Genomic DNA, 21,042 nt, shown 5'->3' with positions numbered 1-21,042 from the left:
TTCTAAACCCATTGTCCCACACCGAAGGGGGAAAATCAATATTTCCTACTATAGGCATAGCCCTTGAGATTGACTGAGGCCCCCCAAGTGCTTTTTTAACTGTTGTCCAAATTTTTAAGGTGTATTTTATCCATTCATTCTTTAATTTAATCTTTTTGACTGACTTTGTGTCCATAAAGGGTAGTATTGATAAAGGAACACCCTCAGTTGAATTTTGCTCTATCTGAGTCCATATTGTTTCCTGATCATTTCTAAGCCATGCCACAATTGCATTTATTTGTGCTGCCCAATAGTAGTTTTTAAAATTTGGTAAACTCAGTCCTCCTCTATCCTTAGGCAGATGGAGGCATTTCAGTTTTATCCTCGGCCTCTTCCTTTGCCAAATAAATGTTGATATTAGTTTATCTAACATTTTTAAGGTGGAAGCAGGTACTCTTATTGGGAGGGATTGGAACAAAAAAAGAAGTCTGGGCAGTAGGTTCATTTTTATTGTCTCTACTCTACCAAATAAAGACAGGGGAAGCACCTCCCAACGTGTCACATCTTTCTTTAATTGTCTAATTAATTTGTTGTAATTGGCCTCAAACAATTGAGTGGAGTTGGGTGTAAGAATAACTCCTAGATATCTGAATCCTTGTTTGGACCAGTGAAAGGAGACACTATCATTCAATTGTGTAGGCCAAGTACCCGAGATCATCATAGCTTCTGATTTAGTCTCATTAATCTTGTATCCCGATACTGACCCGTATTTATGCAAGCATTTTATAAGTGTGGGAATGGAAAGGACAGGGTTTTTTTATAAAGAGCAAAATATCATCCGCGAATAAGGCTATTTTGTGGATTGTCCCTCCTTCATCTGCTATCCCTTGGATCTGCGTGTTTTGGCGTATTGCCTCTGCCAGAGGTTCAATACTTAAGGCAAATAAAATGGGAGATAATGAGTCTCCCTGTCTCACACCTCGCTCAATCCTGAAGGAGCTAGAGCAATGGCCATTGACTCTTACTTTGGAACGAGGTTCTTTATATAGAAGACTAATCCATGTCACAAATTCCTTTCCAAAACCCATTTCTAACAATGTCTGTCTCAAAAATATCCAGTCAACTCGATCAAATGCTTTCTCCGCATCTAAACCGAGAAGCATCGACGATTGTTTCTCCCTTGCTGCAATTGTTTGCAAATTCAGGGCTCTTCTAATGTTATTTGTTCCATGACGTCCTGGTATGAACCCCGTTTGTTCTGGGTGTATTAATTTCTTAATATCTTTTTGAATTCTGGTAACTAATATAGAGGTCAGGATTTTATAATCCACACACAAAAGGCTTATTGGGCGGTAACTAGCACACTGAAGAGGATCCTTTCCCTCCTTATGTATAACCGTTATCATGGCTTCTGACCACGAATTTGGGGGATTTCCTGATTTCAGTGCGTAATTGTATACTTTACATAATACAGGAGTGAGTTCATTCATAAATATTTTATAATATTCACCTGAGAAACCATCTGTTCCTGGTGATTTATTATTTTTCAGTTTAGTAATAGATTCTTTAATTTCATTTTCTGTAATAGGTTTTATTAATAGTTCTGCTTCCTCACTTGTTAGTTTATTCAATTTAAGTGGCTTTAAGAATTCTACGCTCTCCTGTCTCCTAGATTCTGATTCATCTGTCCTATATAATTGTTTGTAATATGTTGCAAAGGAGTCTATTTTAATTGGGTCGGTTTCTATCTGGTTAGTTTCTGGGTTCCTTATCTTAGGGACTGCGCGGTTAGATTGGGTTTTTCTAAGTTGGAAGGCCAGTAGCCTACTGGCTTTATTACCCATTTCATAGTATTTTCTGTTGGTGTATCTAAGAGCTCCCTCTGCCTTATATGTCAAAAGTTCATCTAATTGTTGTCTAACCTTTTTTATTTTGTTTAGGGTGTCTTTATTTCCATATTGTTTGTGTTCCCCTGTTAATTTTTTTTATTTCTGCTTCCAATCCTTGTTGTTTTACATGCCTTTGCTTCTTTATTCTAGATCCTATAGATATAATCTTCCCTCTAATTGTGGCTTTACTGGCGTCCCATACAACTGAGGGTGAAACACTACCATCATCATTAATAGCAAAGTATTCAGTCAGAGCTTTTTGTATTTCTTGTCTAATATTTGAGTCCATTAATAATGAAACATTAAGTCTCCAGTGTTTAAAGTAGTTTTCTGCTCCCAGGTTAATTTTCATGGTCACAGGGCCATGATCCGAGATAGTTATTGGTTCAATTGTACACTCTTTTACCCTGTGGAATTCGGTTTTTGATAAGCAGAAGAAGTCTATCCTCGAATAGCTTCCGTGTGCTTGAGACATAAACGTAAAGTCTCTCTCATTAGGATGAAGTTGGCGCCAAATATCTACGAGGCCCAGTTCTTTCATCATGTCCGTCAGCCCCTTAGCCATTTTGGATTGAGTTAATCTTACTGTAGGTAGCCTATCTAGCTTTGAATTTAGAGTGCAGTTAAAATCACCCCCTGTCAGTATGATCTCCTCGCTTTTCTCCGCTAATAAAGCTGTTATTTTTTTAATAAAATGTGGACAGTCTTTATTTGAGGCGTACACATTAACTATAGTTATTTTCTTTCCTGCAGTCGTGCCTATCACCATCACATACCTTCCTTCCTCATCTTGAAAGAGTTTCTCATTATTATAGTACACAGATTTGTGAAACAATATGGCAACCCCTCTCTTCTTTGCTCTCTCGCATGATGAGCTATAAACCTGTTCTACCCATTCTCTCTTCAATTTTAAATGCTCCACCATTGATAGGTGTGTTTCCTGTATCAGAGCAACAGAGCAATGTAGTTTCTTTAATTGTCCCAGAATTTTTTTCCTCTTGATCTGGTTGTTGATTCCTCTTATATTATAACTTATGAAATTCAACTCAGTCATAGTCCCCATAGAGTCTCACCATATAATTCTCTACCTGTTCACCCTTAAACATCATATTGAAGTTAACCCCCAACCAAGTGATATCAGTTATGTATGTCAAGAGAACCAAAACACAAAGAACATAAGAAAAAGAAAAAAATGCTTCCACTACATCAATCTGACATATCAGCTGAGCTATGACCATGTCAGATCCCTGTTGGTATTGGGGCAGAGAGGTGTGACCTACCTTCTCTGTGGAAAAAAGTACATACAATGCAAATGTGACCAATGTTACACTAAACTGTAAGAGAGGTCCAGCAGAGTGTATACCACTCATAGGGTCAGCGTATCCGCCTTGGACCATCTATCATATATCCTTGTTTTGTGACAACAAAATATACTCAAATCATAGAACATAGTGACGCTTATTGTGTTCCTTTAAGTCCGTTAGATATATCTACTGTAAGTCCAGAAACCTTATCTCTATACTAGTTAGAATATGCTTATTGTCCACCTTAATGGTAGGGACCCTTCAGTCTTCTCCTTGCAGAAAGGTTTTGAGATCAGCTGAAGACAAAGGCATCCCTCTCCTTCTCCTTTCTTTGCTCCTCCATCCATCCTTCAGTTCTTCCTCAATGCGTTCCTTCTCCTCGTATCGCCCCTCGACCCCCAGCTCCTTCAGCAATGTGGCGGCGCTCATTAGTGATCTGAACGTCTTCTCTCCGGTGCTCAGCTTAATTTTCAGTTGTGCCGGGTACACACACTTTGCCTGGATGTTCTTCTTTTTAAGTTGTTTGATAACTTCAAGGACCCTCATTCGTTTCTGTTGCAGATCGGGAGAATAGTCCTGGTCGAAGTAAATCCTTTTACCTTGGTAGACCACCTTCCCCTGGCTCCATGCCTGCTTTATAATCGTGTCCTTTACCGCTGCATCCAGGAATCTCACTATTATCGACCTCGGTGGGGCTGTTGGATCCTTGGGTTTGGCCGCCAGGGAGCGGTGTGCCCTTTCGATTTTTATGTCTAAGTTTGGTGGTAGTTTAAGCTCTTTCAGGAGCAAGTCTTTAACAAAGCCAGCTACATCCCCTCCTTCACTATCCTCTGGGATTTGAAAGATCCTGATATTGTTTCTTCTCAATCTGTTTTGGAGGTCATCACACTTTGCTGTAAGCTCAATATCGCGGTGCAGCAAATACCTCAGTGCTCTGTGGTGACGCGTCTCTGTGTCCTCCACTGTGCTAATTCTCTCCTCCAACCTCCCCATTTGTTGTTCGTGTTCAGCCAGTTGGTTTTTTAAATCGGAAATAGATTGTTCCACACGGTTAAGAGACAGTTTAGTTTGACTGTGTCCGTCTTGGTTTTCTTTTCGAAGTTTTCTCAGTTCTTCCAGTACCATTGTATCTGGTTGATTTGTGCTGCTACTAGCCGAATTCTTGCTAGTTGGGCTCGGCGGGTTCAGCTTGTTATCGTCTTTTCCTCGCGTGGGGTCAGGTTTCTCCTGTCTTCTTTGTCCCGCAGAGGAACTCATGTTTTAGTATTCTGTTTCTAACGTTTCAGCGTCGAATTATTATAGTTGTCACCTTTATTTTCTTTAATGTCCGGCGGAGCTCCGTTACTTTGCTACCGCTGCATCCATGACGTCACCGGAAGTCCCATTGACACAATTTTAACCAATCAGAAAAAAATCCCCCGGATCGTTTGGGGAATGCTGTGACATAGCATGGGCACAGAAAACGACACATGGCGAGCACACGCTGATGTAAATACCATATTTTCTGGGCTTTAAGCTGTTATTTTTTTCACAAGCTTTGAGCACTGTGGCTTAAACAGTGGTTCTGCTAATTTTTTTTTACAGGCTTTCTCATAAGTCAAAATACGTCAACTGATGCTGTCCATTAATTGGCTGAAAGCTGCGGTCCTCATGCAGTTTAAATTCACACCCAAAATAAATATGAAGTCTTACCTGTTAGCTGGAGTGGATTCATCAACACATCCTGCAGAAAACGACGTCTGAAAACAATTAAATCCTTGTCGTGAATGAAGAAAAGTCCCTCTGGCACTTTGCGCTGCAGTTGCACTTCCCGTTAGATCAGCCAGCGGAGCCCCCCATCCCCACCATCTGTCTGTCTTTGCACTACAGGTTAATCAGTGAAATCACCTAGTGCAGTGGGTGGATGCAGAGAAAGCCTGCACCCTCTCAGCCCTTTCTGGAACGAGTTTGAGACCTATAATCATCTTTGCCCCTTCTATACTGCAGGGTGACACTGTGTTGAGTGTTGAACCCCTGTGCCCATGTGACGTCACACATCACTGTTATAGCAGATGCCATGGCTGCCTGCTGGTGGCTTAAGACCAGCCATACAAAAACGCTCTTAAGTGATCACACATGCCTACCATTTTTCATATGGGCTCTCACTATCATAATCTACCAACCCAATTGTAAATTATCAATGGGTTTATTTTTCTGTAAGTATAACATACATTAAAAACACTAGCTTTGGCTGCTGAACACTAAAACAGGATTGCAGTGGGATTGTCAGTGTTGAAAGGAGGTGGTGATTCATCTCAGACTGTGTCCTGCAGTGCATCTGGAAAGTATTCACAGTGTATCACTTTTCCACATTTTATGTTAGATTTTCCCTCATAAGATTTTCTCTCAAAATTTTACTGAGAACGCCCCATAATGACAACATGAAAAAAATGTCATACTTTATTTGGCAGCAATTACAGCCCCTGAATTTACCCCAGGTGAACTCCAATTAAGCTGGAGAAATGTCTCAAGGCTGATCAGTAGAAACAGGATGCACCTGAGCTCAATTTTGAGCTTCATGGCAAAGTCTGTGAATTCTTCATGTACATGTGATTTCTTATTTTATTTTTTTTTTTAAATTTGGAATAAATTTAGAGAAATCAAAAAAAAAATTGCATTGTCATTATGGGGTGTTGTGTGTACAATTTTGATAAAAAAAAAAAAAAAAGTTGTATCCGTTATAAGGCTGTAACATAAAATGTAAAATGTGGACAAAATGAAACGCTGTGAATACTTTTCGGATGCATCATAAACATCATGAATTGCATGACTTGGGGGCAATTCTGGCCAGGGTTGGAGGTCAGAGTTCTGAACCTGTGTCTGTCCATTAGTGGAGCGATTGGCTCTTTTTGAGTTTTTTCCTTGGTGTTTTTGAATCTTTATATATGTTGTGCAAACTCTCAGAGCGCTTGAAGAAGGAGGAAAAAACCCGCCAGGAGCTAGAAAAGGCCAAACGCAAACTGGATGCTGAGACATCTGACCTGCAGGACCAGATTGCTGAGCTCCAGGCCCAAATAGAGGAGCTAAAGATCCAGCTTGCCAAGAAGGAGGAGGAGCTACAGACTGCTCTTGCCAAGTAAGCAATACGTACACTCATAGAATTTGTTCGAACATACACAAGGCTACAACATTACTTCCAGGAAACCTTTGGACCATACTCAGTCCCCACTGCTGAAGTGCCTCCTTGGTGTTGTAGATATCTGCAGCAAAGGAAACTGTCTGGCTGATAAAACAAGCTTTCTGGTCTTTGATAGCCTGAAAGCCCAGCTCAGATATCAAGAGGTTAGAGAGTGCAGCGGCCACTTAGGCAAATCCTTGGATGGTGAAACTGTTTAACGAGCCCATAATGGACTTTTAGTCAGCCTCTAAGACATCTTCACAAAGTGTCTGACTCAGGAAGGGATGGTAGGGTCAGCTCTCTTTTTTTTTTTTTTTTTAGCATGGGTGACATCAGCTGGGAATATGGTCAGACATTCAAAGTATTATTTAGAGCAGTGGTTCCCAACCCTGGGCCCTCAGTAAGCCCCCCAGCATGTACAGCTTCCACATGTTCCTGCTCTGCCAAAAGCTAAGTGGCTAATTCAGATGTTGTTGTAACATTTGTTAGTAGCCCAGAGGAAGGTTTGCTGTTCAGTTGATGAATATCGTCAGAGGTCGGGTACTGCGCGTGTTGTGACGCAGTTCCAATTAAGCACGACTTGACTTTAGTAATGACTTGGAAAGTTCTCAGTGGTTCGATATCGGAGTTCATACAGTTCTTGGAAAACAGTTCTTGGTTCTAGTTCTTTGAAACAGTTCTTAGTCATGCACAGTCACAAACAGGAACAGCGTGAGACCGGGATCTCACAGACATGCTGAAAATGAACTGAAGCGTGGAAGAGGAGAGTTCCAAAGTGACGTCGTGCAGAGAGTGGCATGGGAGCCACACAGGAAAGTGTCTGGAAACACCAAAAACATCAACAAGCTCTAATAAGAGAATTAGAGGCAGCCAGGTTACCTTGAAATGAGCTGTGTAAAGCCCAGACGTCAGAGCGCTTGGAAGCATCAGCATAGAACAAGGTCATGGATGAATCTGGCCACAGGATAGCAAAGAATCCGGCCAAGACTGAGCTTAAAACTGGGGTTTAAGTAGCCCGCTCTTGATGAGCCGCTCATAAACTTCAGGTGTGAGGAGATGAGTTAGTGTTCCTCGGTTCTGCAGCACGCCATCTGGGGGGAACTAACAAACTACACACAAGGTTTAAAAAAAAAAGGGAAGGAGAGAGGCAGACAAAGGCAGAGCATGACAAGTGGATCAGTTCTCCAGACCTCAAACTCTTATGGGTAATTTAAAATGTCTAAATTATTTAATACACAGAAATAATTAGTAAGACTATGTTCATCTCAGAGCATGGACTGGCAGACAGTTACCCAAGGCGAGTCCCTTTTTTTTTTTTTTTTTTAAACAGAAAGACGAAAACCCAGTTTAGACCTTTGTCCAATACAGAGTTCTTGCTCTCTGCACAGATCTCCTCACTCTCCTTTATTTTCCTTCTTGATTTGTCTCATCTCTCACTGGAATGACCTTTCCGCATTATGGTGTAATCTTTATCATTGGATTGGATTCCTCACAGTTTAACAGTATCTCCTTGCTGTACCCCAGCAGAACCTCAAGTCTTTGAATCTCTGCTTTGCATAAGTCTTCTCACATTTTTTTCATGAGTTTATATTGTTCTTGGTTAACTGCACTCAGGCTCAGGTGTGCACTGTGGGCACCACCATGGCAGCAGTAAATTGACCATCATCTCAGAGAGGGTGGGTTTTGTCCGCCTGTCTTGTCAGTTTACTTGCACCTCAGGAAACTTTAAACTTTTCTTGTACTTGATGTGGCTGATGCCGAGTTCAGTAGCTATTTTGAGAAAGTCTGTGTTTGGAAAACAGGAAATTTCCATTGGATATAATAGGCATCATTGGGGATAAATTAATTAAAATTCACTGTGTTCACTCATTCAGTTTATGTGAGAGAGACAAATGTTACAGCAATATTTCCCAATCCTGGTCCTTGTGACCCAAAGTACTGCACATTTTCCATTTGTTCATGAACTAACGAGCAGAACGGCTCACCCGGCTGTTGATTAGTGCACACACACTTGACTGAGGTGCTATGATTACACTGGTCAACACGAATGTTTTTGCATGGAGTTTTTCAAAAAATATTTGGGTAATTTGGGGGCACTGAATTGTATCTGGTTAGTTTTTGCAAATCACATCACATTTATGAAATATGAAAACTATGCTTTTGAAGCTGTTTTTGTGCATAATTACTGGTGTCAAACACGTGAGTGAATGAGCAACTTTCACGTAATCCATCAATACGGAACATACAGGTTTTAAATAAAAACATAATGCGATAGAAGTAATCTGAGCCCAGATTTGGATTCAGCACCCCAAAATTTCCATAAATCACTTCTCAAAGTCCATGCAAGAAGATAATTTTTGTTGTTGTTGACCAGTGTTATTTTAGATACAAATGGATACTGTACTGTACTTTGGGTTCCAGGGACCAGGATTGGAAAACACTGTGTTATGGGACTGTTGCAGAAAGGATGAATTGGTCTGTCTTCACTTCCAGTAGCAAACAAAACTCTAGTCATTATATTGTTCTTCTGACAAATGCACTCACACTTTCTTCAGTGAGCATTAAAGAATCTACCACACCGCCACCCTGTGCCCCCTGGGGCCTGTATGCATTTACAAAGTTACTTAAATTTTTGATGTAATGTTTATCTATTCATATTCCAAACCTTTTTGTTTTCCATGTGAATTTCCAATAATATGTACAAGAAAATATTCCAGATCAAAAGCATCCAGTTCACAGATTGTGATGAACGTGAAACTGAAAACAACAGAAAAATTGTTAGCAGTCACTGTATGCTCTGTTCTTTTTCTTACAAAATTTTTAGAATCAAATGTCCTCATCCAATTAAGCTTCAGGTTTTAATGCCCTCATCTGAAACTTGTTGTTGTGAAACTTTCTGTTCTTAATTGACTGAGCTGTTCACAATCATCTTATGTATCTCCACATAGGAGTGACGAGGAGGCAGCCCAGAAGAACAACGCCTTGAAGCAAGTTCGGGAGCTACAGGCCCAGCTTAGTGAACTCCAGGAAGATCTAGAGTCAGAGAAAATGTGTCGGAGTAAAGCCGAGAAACTCAAGAGGGACCTGAGTGAGGAGTTAGAAGCTCTGAAGACGGAGCTGGAGGACACGCTAGATACCACGGCCGCCCAACAGGAGCTCAGGTGCTGGATTATCAACAGTCTTATATCATGTGTGTCAGAGGTTTCTTGTCTGTTGGTCAACAACTACAGGGTTCTGGGTTGAAATTCTCACAGAATCCTTGCTCCTTTCGGTGTTGATGTTCTGCATGCTCTTCCTATGTCTGTCTGTTTCCTCCATGAAATCAAAATGTGCTCATTTAGGGTGATTCTCCTTGCACGACCTGCAGGTCCTGCTCATGGTTAGACTGTGTCAGTTGTGATTAGGTTGTGCTGAATGCAGAGGTCAAATTAGAATTCATTTCACCATTGTAAATCATGTCTAAAAAAAACTTGGTTCTTCCCTCATGACTCACTCATGGTGTCTCAACTCCAGGACCAAGAGAGAACAAGAGGTGGCTGAGCTAAAGAAGGCAATAGAAGAGGAGACCAGAAACCATGAGGCCCAGATCCAGGAAATGAGACAGAGGCATGGTACAGTGTTGGAGGAACTCTCTGAACAGTTCGATCAGGCCAAGAGAGTAAGACTGACATATCTACTTACACGCTTGTAGAGCTCTACAAAGATGTGCGCAGTTAGTTAAATTAACTTCACAGAAGACATCAGTTGGTAACAATACAAAGTTGGGTTTTTTGGTTTTGTTTTGTTTTTTGAAGTTCAAGGCCAACCTAGAGAAGAACAAGCAGAGCCTGGAGAGTGAGAACAAGGAGCTGGTCACTGAGGTGAAGTGTTTGCAGCAGGCAAAGACAGAGTCAGAATATAAGAGGAAAAAACTGGAGGCCCAGCTTCAGGAGTTCATGGCCCGAGCTACTGAGGTAGAGCGGGCCAGAGGAGAGTTAGCGGAACGCTCACACAAACTGCAGGTAAAGACCACCACTGACGCACAATACAAAATCTAAATGCTTTACAGTTATTAATGAGCTACACAGTGCTCTTGATGATAAAAGAATGTCCTTTTTAATATTCAAATATTACTTTGACATGATCAGGGTTTTGTGTTAAGGAACCTTTCATGGTGTGATTTGGGCTTGTTTGCTTTGCTTGAGCATAACTCCATATATATTGTTGTTAGACTGAGCTGGACAGTGTGTCCGCCCTGCTGGACGTGGCAGAGAAGAAAAGCATCAAGCTAGCCAAAGATGCTGACAGCTTGGAAAGCCAACTACAAGATACGCAAGTATGACCAACAGCATCCTTCAGTCTTAAAAGAACTATAGAAAAACGTATGTACGTACAACATTATTTTTCTAATTTTGCCTTTGTGTACATGTATCTGATTAGAAGTATTCTATTTAAAAATCATAACATAACTTTTCATGATGCCAGGGTGTGTGTAGGTGGCATGACAGCAGCGGTGTTCTTGTCCTAAATTAAAATCTTGAAACTTCATCATAATGTCTGTGACAAATCCATATGTTTATGTTGACAGCATCGTTGCTAAACAAGATGCAACAAAGTCATACTGCACAGATCCCTGCACAGCTGAATACTGTGACATTGTCTTCTCTTATATTTAATACTCTTGCCAGTCAGAGAAGTTCTTTATTGTGAAGAAATGCTTCATTTATTTAATTGTTCCGAACTGAGCAGAAACTAGAAAATTGCTGAAGTGAAGGTCTGCAGCTTCCCCCGTTTAGATATAAGACGTGAAAAACAAAGGCGTTAGCTCAGTGATTAAGCAGCTAGGTTACCAATATGTAGACCTGGGTTCAGTTACTGATCATGCGTCCTTTCTGTATCCTTGGACTGGGGCAATAACCTGTGTCAACTTGATGTATGCTTCACGCTACAGAACCTGTAGATAAGCCCTGGCACCAGTAGGCCTCAGGGTCTACATAGAACTTACAACTTCTACTACTTCTAGGTAGAACATGTGACATCAACTGTGGCCAATGGTCACTAAATATCCGATGTAGGCGTCCCCCTGTGGCCACTGTGCTGCACACCTTCACAAATGGAGTGCTCTAAACACACAAGCAATCCTTAACTTTTATTTTAAAATGCTACAAAAATGCTCAAGGATACAGTAACATTACTATTAGCAGATGGCAGTAGTCACCAGCAAGCTAGTAGCTGTATGTTGGACCTACTCGAGTATTTGTTGCTAACATGATTACAGAACTTGAACCAGCAACTGAAAAAGCAGACTATGGAAACCAGACTTAAGGAGTGAATGGAGGCAGGAGTTTAAATGGCTGGAATCTGAAGCTTCTAATGAGGAAAGATTTCTGTGATGTGTATAGTCACACTTGTTTTTCCTGACTGGAAATACTGTGTTCAGGAAACACCACATCACAATTCTTGGTGTGTGGCTGGCTGCACACTTTTCAGTTATATCATTTAAAAATACACCACGTGAGAGACAAATGGAGAAAGACGTCTTGATGTCACAAATGGCATGGACATGGTGTGTGGATAAACGTCACTGATATCTTATAATTCTGTTAGTGACTTCAGGCACGCAATGGGTCCAGTGCTTAAAAATACATCTATCCTTATAGAAATTATTTTCTAGTTGGAATTAATGGGTTTTATTTCCCTAAGGCTTCCTTTACCCATATAACTACTTCAGAATTATGCAAATTATTGGTTGAGGTAATAGGGTTTTAAAAAGAAATAGTTTGCACCATGTGCCATGTTTAGTTACCACGTTATGGGGTAACATATGTCATATGTTATTGACCTTATTTGACCTTTACTTTGAAGATCAAGTATTTAACCAATAATTTGCATCACTTTTTACAAAAATTGTACCAACTTTAACTTTTGACCCCATACAACCTGAAACTGACTTTTACCATTTTTTTTTCTGTTTTTACACCGCAAATCCATAACATTCAGCCACAATTAGTCCAAACTGTGCCTTTTTGGAATTATCATCATCCAAATAATGTGGTATATTTTTCAGTATGATTGGAGCATTTTTAAATTTTGACCTCTAATTCTTCATTTTTTCTTCTACATTTTCTACATTTTTTTTTTGTAGGCCATGGTACACTGAGGCTGAACTGTAAGTGTTGTTTAGTGAGACACCTTGTAGACCTGCTGCTTTCCAGGGGTTCACCTGTTTCGTTCCCCCAGGACCTGAGTGTGTGACACCTGAATGACAGAATCATTGGGATTACAGGGGAGTTTTGTGGGCACATCTGTGTAGTCTGTCAAATCTGGCATAAAAGCTGTTGAGACAGTCTGGAAGGGTGTTGTCTCTGACCTCCAGATCACAGTTTCTCCTGTAGTTAGTGACTGAATGGATTCCCTGCCACATACTAGTTGTGTTGTTGTCAAGCAGCTCTGATGGTTTTACACATCTCGTAACAAGCCCACTTACCATATTTTCCGGACTATAAGTCGCACTGGACTATAAGTCGCATGGACATACAGGTATGTTAACAAAAAAAGTTCAGATGATAATATTTCGACGGGTACCGTTTTCGGATGCATATTTCACTAGTTGTAACTTGTAATCTGCAGAGTATGATGTTCTTTATGGTGGCATTTTTTTGGGCCTTCTCCGTTGTCTTGTTAAGTTATCAGTAATGTTGAAATTTTTATTTTTTTTATGGTAGTCAGAAGTCACAGGAACAGTCACACAAGCCTTGAGTGCCCTCTCGTGAGCTGCATTTTACCTACGGATATGTTTGTATTTTGTGGACCGCATTGCGAGCCGAACCATAACCCGCACCATCGCTGAACGGTTCTTTTCTAACATATTACCCGCTGTGGACCATAGTACACACCAGGTGTCTACTGCCGATGTTCGTGCAGCACCTACCTGCGCAGCTCATGAACTCCCCGTGGTGTCGACGCCAGCTCCTTCCAAGTGCAGACGCTAACCCTCCGCCATCGCTTACCCAGTGCTCCCACTCAGCTCTCGGCATCAACTTAAACACTCTGCTCACACTGACATCCAAGGGTTGAAGCTGTTGTGTTACCCCTCCTGGAATAACAGCAAGCACCGTGTTCGTCTGCCTCACACGCTGTTTCACAATCATTGTCTGGGTGAGGTGAGGAATACGCATCCAGTGTTCTGTTCTCTGATTGGTTATTGCAACCAGCGTGACCTATAGGGCGGCCGCCATACTACAGTGCCCATGATGCATTGCATTTCCGTTTCCGGTGGCCATTTTAAAACATAGAGCGACTCTGTCACGTAAAATTGTTTTATTATGGTAAATTAATTGAGAATCTACCGGTATATTTTTCCCATATAAGTCGCTCTGGAGTATAGGTCGCACCCCCGGCCAAAACATGTAAAAAAGTGCGACTTATAGTCCGAAAAATACGGTACATTTTTCACTGTCTCCTGACTTTTAAGCCACATATCTATTCCTGATTTTCTTGCAGACATCTGCATTAAACCATGGTTTTTGATTTGGGAAAACAGAGACAGATCTGGACGGACACAGATGGACGTGCACCAGTTGATGTAATCACTAACTGTCTGTGTATTCATCTATACTGGCTGTGGCTTCTTTGAATACCGTCATATCTGTTAGCGCCAGACAGCTGTTCAGATTTGCCAGTGCATTGTCAGTCCAGTTGTTGGTGGTTCTGATTGTGACCTGGTCAGCTTTCAGCCGTTTGATGTAAGTGGGTTTCAGAAGGATTGCCAGATGATTGGATTTGCCAAAGTTGGGTTTGGGCTCGGCTTTGTATGCATTTCTGATGTTACAGTAGCAGTGGTCGAGTGTGTTTTTCCTTTGGTCAGAAAATTCACAAACTGGTGCAGTTTCGGCATGTATTTCCTGAGATTGCAGTGACTAAAGTCCTCAAGGATAATACAAGCACTGTTGGGATGAGTTTTTTCCATGTCCATTTATCGTGTTGTCTACAGAGAGAACGCTGAGATCCAGTGCGACCAAGAAAGATCACTGGGAGATCGACGAGATTGTTGAGAGTTCATTGAGAGATTGTTTTGGACTGAGTCAAACATTGAACGTGACTGGCGGTCACTGGAAGTTCATTGAGAGATCAAGAGATCTTGATTATCGCTGGGCACTCATCGTTGAGAGATCTGGCCATTTTTTAATCTCTCAATGATCCCCACCTTGTGTACAGGGGGTTTAAATCATTGTAGATTCATTTAACTTTTTTTTTTTTTTAATTCAAGTAGTTCTCATTGACTTCTTAGTTATCAAATATGTTTTGCTTCCTTTCTTTGAGCTTGTTGCTGTTTGTGTTCTTGGTTGTAGGAGTTGTTACAGGAGGAGACGCGTCAGAAGCTCAACCTGAGCAGTTGTATCCGCCAGCTGGAGGACGAGAAGAACACATTGCTGGAGCAACAGGAGGAGGATGAGGAAGCACGGCGCAACCTTGAGAAGCAGCTGCAGACTGCACAGGCTCAGGTAGGAGGAGGAGCTACACAGCACAGCATAGTCCCGTGATTGGAGGATCTTTATATATACTAGTTATACTGTTATGTACTGCTGGTGCTCACTGGCAGAGCAGGTAACTCAGTGGAACACAGAGTTGAACTATAAATGGGTACTAGTCTTGGCTGCAGAAGTACTCTATGATGCATCTTGACTCGGAGCTAGGAAGTTTGAATTTGTAATTGTACCATTGCTTGATAAGTGGGGGGAAATAACAGTGATGTTTCCATGAAGTCTTAATGTTACACACGTGTTTCTTTTTGTTTTCCAAACTAATAGTCATTTGGACTTCAAACAACAACAGTCTTTTGTTGTAGCAACCAGCTCAGCAGTTAACTGCTTCATGAGGATTCACACATGGCAGTACTGGTGACACACTTTCCTGAATCATGATCAGATGTCCTTCTGTAGCTCTTTGATACAAAGAAGAAGCTCGAGGAAGATGTTGGGATGATGGAAGGCCTCGAGGAGGTGAAGCGAAAACTCCAGAAGGACATGGAGCTGACCAGCCAGTGCCTGGAGGAGAAGGTCATTGGTATGGACAAGATGGAGAAGACCAAGAACCGGCTGCAGCAGGAGCTAGATGATTTAATGGTGGACCTGGATCACCAGAGACAGATTGTGTCCAACCTGGAGAAGAAGCAGAAAAAGTTTGACCAGGTACAACAAATGCGTCATTTTGACAAAAGTGTTTTAAAAGTTGTGGTTTATGGAAAGACGTGCAGCCCAGAACCACTCTACATGCATCTTCTTTTTGTCTGCTCTAGTTGCTGGCAGAGGAGAAGACCATTTCCGCTCGTTATGTTGAGGAGCGTGACCGTGCTGAGGCGGAGGCTAGGGAGAAGGACACTAAGGCGCTGTCTATGGCCAAAGCTCTAGAGGAGGCCTTGGAGGCCAAAGAGGAGCTTGAGAGGATTAACAAACAGTTGCGTGCTGAAATGGAGGACCTGATGAGCTCCAAAGATGATGTGGGCAAGAACGTGAGTGACTATTAATCTTTTAAAATGGTTCAGAAAAAATGTCCATTATGGCTAAGAATCATTCACATCTGCAAGAATTAAAGTTCCCCGTTGCTACGGCGGATTTCCATCAGTTGGGCTGCCAAAAGGGATGAGATCAATGCAGATCCAATGAGAATAAAAAACAAAAAAACAAAAAAAAAAACAGACAGCTCAAAGACCATTAATTATGATATGCAGACATGATCACAGACTGATCACAGACATGCAATTTTTCTGCGGAAATACGGATTTCTGCTTTGAGATTTTTCCAGAAATTCAGACTTCAGAAATTCAGTAATGTGGATCACTCCGCGGCTCCACCGCGAGTGACTGCGCTGTTCATCGGTCAGTGTGGGATTTCTTACGCCACGTCTCATTGATCAGGTTTCTGAAACAGTGAAGTCATAGCCTCACCTCTCATACTGAGGGACTTTTTTTTCCCCTTATCATACTCTAAAACAAGATCATCTTCTATGGATAAGTTTTTTGGTAGGCTGTGATGATGAGTCCAACTGAAAGCAGGCAAGAGGTGAGATTAAAAGAATGTACATTTGCTCTGTATTGCTTTGTGTAAAGTTGCTGCTACATTGATTAGCTTAGACCAGTAGGACAAATATTGCAGTGGACAGATGTGGCCCGACACCAGCTCTGCACATGCTACATGTCTTCTCTGTTTTTTGTTTTTTTTTGTGGAGGCGTTACAGCACCACATACTACAGTGTTTTCAGAAGGTTTGAGCATTTGTACTCACATATTTTTTTGAAACTGTGCCATGTTTTGTAGGTAGGATGAAATTTTAGGGCACCAGCGTTCTTAACAAAAGTGAGATTTCGGCCTTATCCACATGGTAATGACATAACGTTGCACTGACTGATGACATAATCAACAAGTTTAAATGGTCATGTCTGGAGGAAAAGGACGAGCTCTGAGAATATTTCTCAGACTGCATGAGGAAGCTGAATGCATCTGTTGTTGCGACCACCTTAAGTATGCCTCATGTGGAAAAAGGGGCCTCCGTGACTACGCCACAACAGTGAAACAGAGTCTGTGCAGTCAATGCAACAACTTCCAAAGAAGGCTATCAATGGTCAGTTTTTTTGTAAAAATAAATAAATAAATAAAATAAAATAAATAAATTTATTTTCAAAAATAAATATTTCCTGGGTTTTTCTGTTGATACTGGGTTTTTGTAGAAAGATGGCTCATTTGTTGTCCATGTTTTGACTGCTTAAAAAGCTGGTTGCCCACTTAATGTAACGTGATTTTATTGTGAGCAACCTGGAAATGGCCGTGAACAACTTATAATGACAATGACACGGTTAAATTCTGAAGATTGTTTTGGATCCCCAGGTGGTTCAAGTGTTGTATTGCCTCAGTAATAGCTTAGTTCAATCTAAGCTATTTCATTGTCACTGATACATGATAAAGCAGCACTAGTATGCAGTTTTAAATGGATTATTTTACCTCATATCACAGAACCTCAGTGTTTTGAATCTACAGCTATGAATGGCAAATTTATTCTACTTTTGAATATCAGTTCAAATAAGTGTTTATTTGAATATTGTTCAATCAGTTTACTCTGCATTGCCGTGCAGTTTCAAATCTTGAATAATTGTGTCTTAGCTGTGCCTTGACCTCTTTGTCATGAATGGGTAAATATCAAAAGTGCAAACATTTTTGTGAGTAAAAAGGGAATTTTTGTTCTAGTCATCCTTAAAGTTGTGCTCAAGATGCGCAGTGTGGTACCTCTATTTTGAAAAATTTGTTAACTCCTTGTCACGGAGTGTTGGTGCAGTCCAACAGTTTCAGTTTTTTTTTTTTTTTTTTTTTTTCCCTGATCTCACCCTACTTACATGTCTGAAATAGGAGAAAATGGGTCATTTTTATTGTTTTGTTGGCCAGTGATTTTATTTTTTGTTAGCCCGTTCTAAATATGAAGAGAAAATCAAACCATTTTTAAAATTTGTGCTCATCCTTTTTTGAACAGGTAAAAGAAACACAGCTTGTATTTAATATTATGCATTTTAAAAGATTTATGTTGATTGTGATTGTTTTCTTAGTTGTTTCCACCTTGCTTTATCTTAAATCCTAGGACGTGATTGCAAAAGGGTTTCTATAAAATGGTAGATGGTAAACAGCTTATGAATTGGGTGTTAAAAATAAATACATTTTTGGGGGGTGAGGTATCAGAATTTAATTGGTCCATTTTGGGGGATGGGGTATCTGAATTTAATTTGTAGTAGAGAATTTTCACTTTTTCTGGCTCTGGCTTTTCTCTTTCTGACAAGTTTTTTTGTTGTTGTGGTGTTTTGTTTTTTTTGCCACCACATTTTACTGACATGGTGCTGAGGTGTTTCTGCTGATGTTGCGTACAGGTCCATGAACTAGAGAAGTCAAAGCGCACACTGGAGCAGCAGGTGGAGGAGATGAGAACTCAGCTTGAGGAGCTGGAGGACGAGCTACAGGCCACAGAGGATGGCAAGCTGCGCCTGGAGGTCAACATGCAGGCAATGAAGGCCCAGTTTGACCGTGACCTGCAGGCCAGAGATGAGCAGGGAGAGGAGAAGAAGAGAGCGTTGGTCAAACAGGTACAGGGGGCCTTAATGAGCTGCTGTTTATCAAATATGAAATAAAATTAAAATTCTTCCGGCCTTTTTATTTATATATCTTTTAAAAATGACAACAAAAAAGCGTTGCTTAAAATTGTACTTTCTTTTTTCAAAGTGCATCATTAAATGTGTGCTTGAGCATTTGGTGAAACCTGTTTTTGTTCCACTAGGTCCGTGAGATGGAGGGGGAGCTGGAGGATGAGCGCAAGCAGAGGGCGTTAGCTGTGGCTGCCAAGAAGAAGCTGGAAATGGACCTGAATGAATCAGAAGGACATGTTGAAGCCGCAAACAAAGGCAGGGATGAGGCCATCAAACAGCTACGGAAACTACAGGTACACAAACGTCTCCTGTGTATGTTCACAATCAGTTTGGCTGTTCACACAAAACCTTATGGGAGAGAATCTCAGTCACTCATCTGCAACCACTTACTCCAATTAAGGGTGACGAGGGAGCTGGAGCCTATCCCAACAGTCATAGGGCGTGAGGCGGGGTACATCCTGGACAGAATGTCAGTCTGTCTTAAGACCACATATTGACAAATACGCACATTTACACCCACATGCATACCTGTTGACAATTTAAAGTTTCCAATCCACGTAACCTGCATGTCTTTGGATGCGGAAGGAAGTTGGAGCACCCGGAGGGAACCCACGCAAACACAGGGAGAACATGCAAACTCCACACAGAAAGGCCACAGGTGGGAATTGATCCAATGACCTTCTCGCTGTGAGGCAACATTGCTAAACACTAAGCCACAGTGCTGCCCCAAACCAAAAAAAAAAGCTTTTTTTTTTCCATTTTGGGGAGTTGAATAGAATTTTGAGAGTAAAAAATGAATGTCCTCCATTTTGGAATAAGGCTATAACATAACATGCCTGGGAGAGAATCTATGACATAAAATATGAGTTTCTGGTGCTGAGAGGTTTTCAAATAGGCGTCTTTTGTTTGTTAACAGTTACTGACAAACTAAAGAACAGATTATTATGATCAGGCATGCACATAACTAGTACTCATGGTGCTTGTGCGTGCTAAAAATAAATGAAGAGCAGAAAAACACAAGGGAAGCGCCTCATAAGAGGAAAGCAATGACAGATTGTAGTAAAAGCATTTCCCTCTGCTGTGCATCAATGATGTGTAGCACACACTATTACATTTCAGGGCAGATGTCTATAAAGATGTAGGAATTTTTCCCCCCACAGTAAACGGCATAAGCACTGTTTTAACAGTCAGTCAGTGAGTTTGCACAATATCTGTAACTACCACATATTCACTGAGAGCTAGTGAACCTTTGCAATTGAACCAAGTTGGCAACTTTTTTAATTTGTACAATGACCATAAAACACACAGACAGGATTATAGAGTTGTTTGTGAAGCCTTAATTCCATTGTAGTGTCCTTGTGGCCTCAAAGACCACTGCAGCTTAGTTTCAAGACTCAAGCTGTTATTTTGCTACTCAGGCTAATTTCTTAAAACACTTTGTGCTAAATGATTTTACTGTATGTATGTATGTACAGTAGTGTTCAGAATAATAGTAGTGCTATGTGACTAAAAAGAATCCAGGTTTTGAGTATATTTCTTATTGTTACATGGGAAACAAGGTACCAGTAGATTCAGTAGATTCTAACAAATCCAACAAGACCAAGCATTCATGATATGCACACTCTTAAGGCTATGAAATTGGGCTATTAGTAAAAAAAAAAAAAAAGTAGAAAAGGGGGTGTTCACAATAATAGTAGTGTGGCATTCAGTCAGTGAGTTGGTCAATTTTGTGGAACAAACAGGTGTGAATCAGGTGTCCCCTATTTAAGGATGAAGCCAGCACCTGTTGAACATGCTTTTCCCTTTGAAAGCCTGAGGAAAATGGGACGTTCAAGACATTGTTCAGAAGAACAGCGTAGTTTGATTAAAAAGTTGATTGGAGAGGGGAAAACTTATACGCAGGTGCAAAAATTATAGGCTGTTCATCTACAATGATCTCCAGTGCTATAAAATGGACAAAAAAAAACCTGAGACAAGTGGAAGAAAACGGAAAACAACCATCAAAATGGATAGAAGAATAACCAGAATGGCAAAGGCTCACCCATTGATCAGCTCCAGGATGATCAAAGACAGTCTGGAGTTACCTGTAAGTGCTGTGACAGAAGACGCCTGTGTGAAGCTAATTTATTTGCAAGAATCCCTTGCAAAGTCCCTCTGTTAAATAAAAGACGTGCAGAAGAGGTTACAATTTGCCAAAGAACACATCAACTGGCCTAAAGAGAAATGGAGGAATATTTTGTGGACTGATGAGAGTAAAATTGTTCTTTTTGGGTCCAAGGGCCGCAGACAGTTTGTGAGACGACCCCCAAACTCTGAATTCAAGCCACAGTTCACAGTGAAGACAGTGAAGCATGGTGGTGTAAGCATCATGATATGGGCATGTTTCTCCTACTATGGTGTTGGGCCTATATATCGCATACCAGGTATCATGGATCAGTTTGGATATGTCAAAATACTTGAAGAGGTCATGTTGCCTTATGCTGAAGAGGACATGCCCTTGAAATGGGTGTTTCAACAAGACAATGACCCCAAGCACACTAGTGCAAAATCTTGG

At 40.9% G+C, this 21,042-nt stretch overlaps 1 protein-coding gene across 5 annotated transcripts in view; it reads left to right on the top strand.

Moving 5' to 3' along the window:
• Nucleotides 1–21,042, top strand: part of myh10 (myosin, heavy chain 10, non-muscle) — a 149,077-nt gene that overhangs the window by 100,148 nt on the left and 27,887 nt on the right. For all 5 annotated transcript variants that reach the window (XM_034187661.1, XM_034187659.1, XM_034187660.1 and 2 more), the window contains 10 exons: nucleotides 6,116–6,287; nucleotides 9,278–9,490; nucleotides 9,843–9,987; nucleotides 10,124–10,330; nucleotides 10,540–10,644; nucleotides 14,660–14,812; nucleotides 15,251–15,499; nucleotides 15,607–15,819; nucleotides 18,216–18,428; nucleotides 18,620–18,781. In XM_034187661.1, coding sequence (XP_034043552.1) covers nucleotides 6,116–6,287; nucleotides 9,278–9,490; nucleotides 9,843–9,987; nucleotides 10,124–10,330; nucleotides 10,540–10,644; nucleotides 14,660–14,812; nucleotides 15,251–15,499; nucleotides 15,607–15,819; nucleotides 18,216–18,428; nucleotides 18,620–18,781 — 1,832 coding nt within the window. The remainder of the gene's footprint in view (nucleotides 1–6,115; nucleotides 6,288–9,277; nucleotides 9,491–9,842; nucleotides 9,988–10,123; nucleotides 10,331–10,539; nucleotides 10,645–14,659; nucleotides 14,813–15,250; nucleotides 15,500–15,606; nucleotides 15,820–18,215; nucleotides 18,429–18,619; nucleotides 18,782–21,042) is intronic.

This window comes from Thalassophryne amazonica, chromosome 15 (assembly GCF_902500255.1).
Source record: "Thalassophryne amazonica chromosome 15, fThaAma1.1, whole genome shotgun sequence".
Taxonomy (NCBI): Eukaryota; Metazoa; Chordata; class Actinopteri; order Batrachoidiformes; family Batrachoididae; genus Thalassophryne; species Thalassophryne amazonica.
Note: the sequence above shows the minus strand (reverse complement) of the source record. Positions and strands in the feature narration are given on the sequence as shown.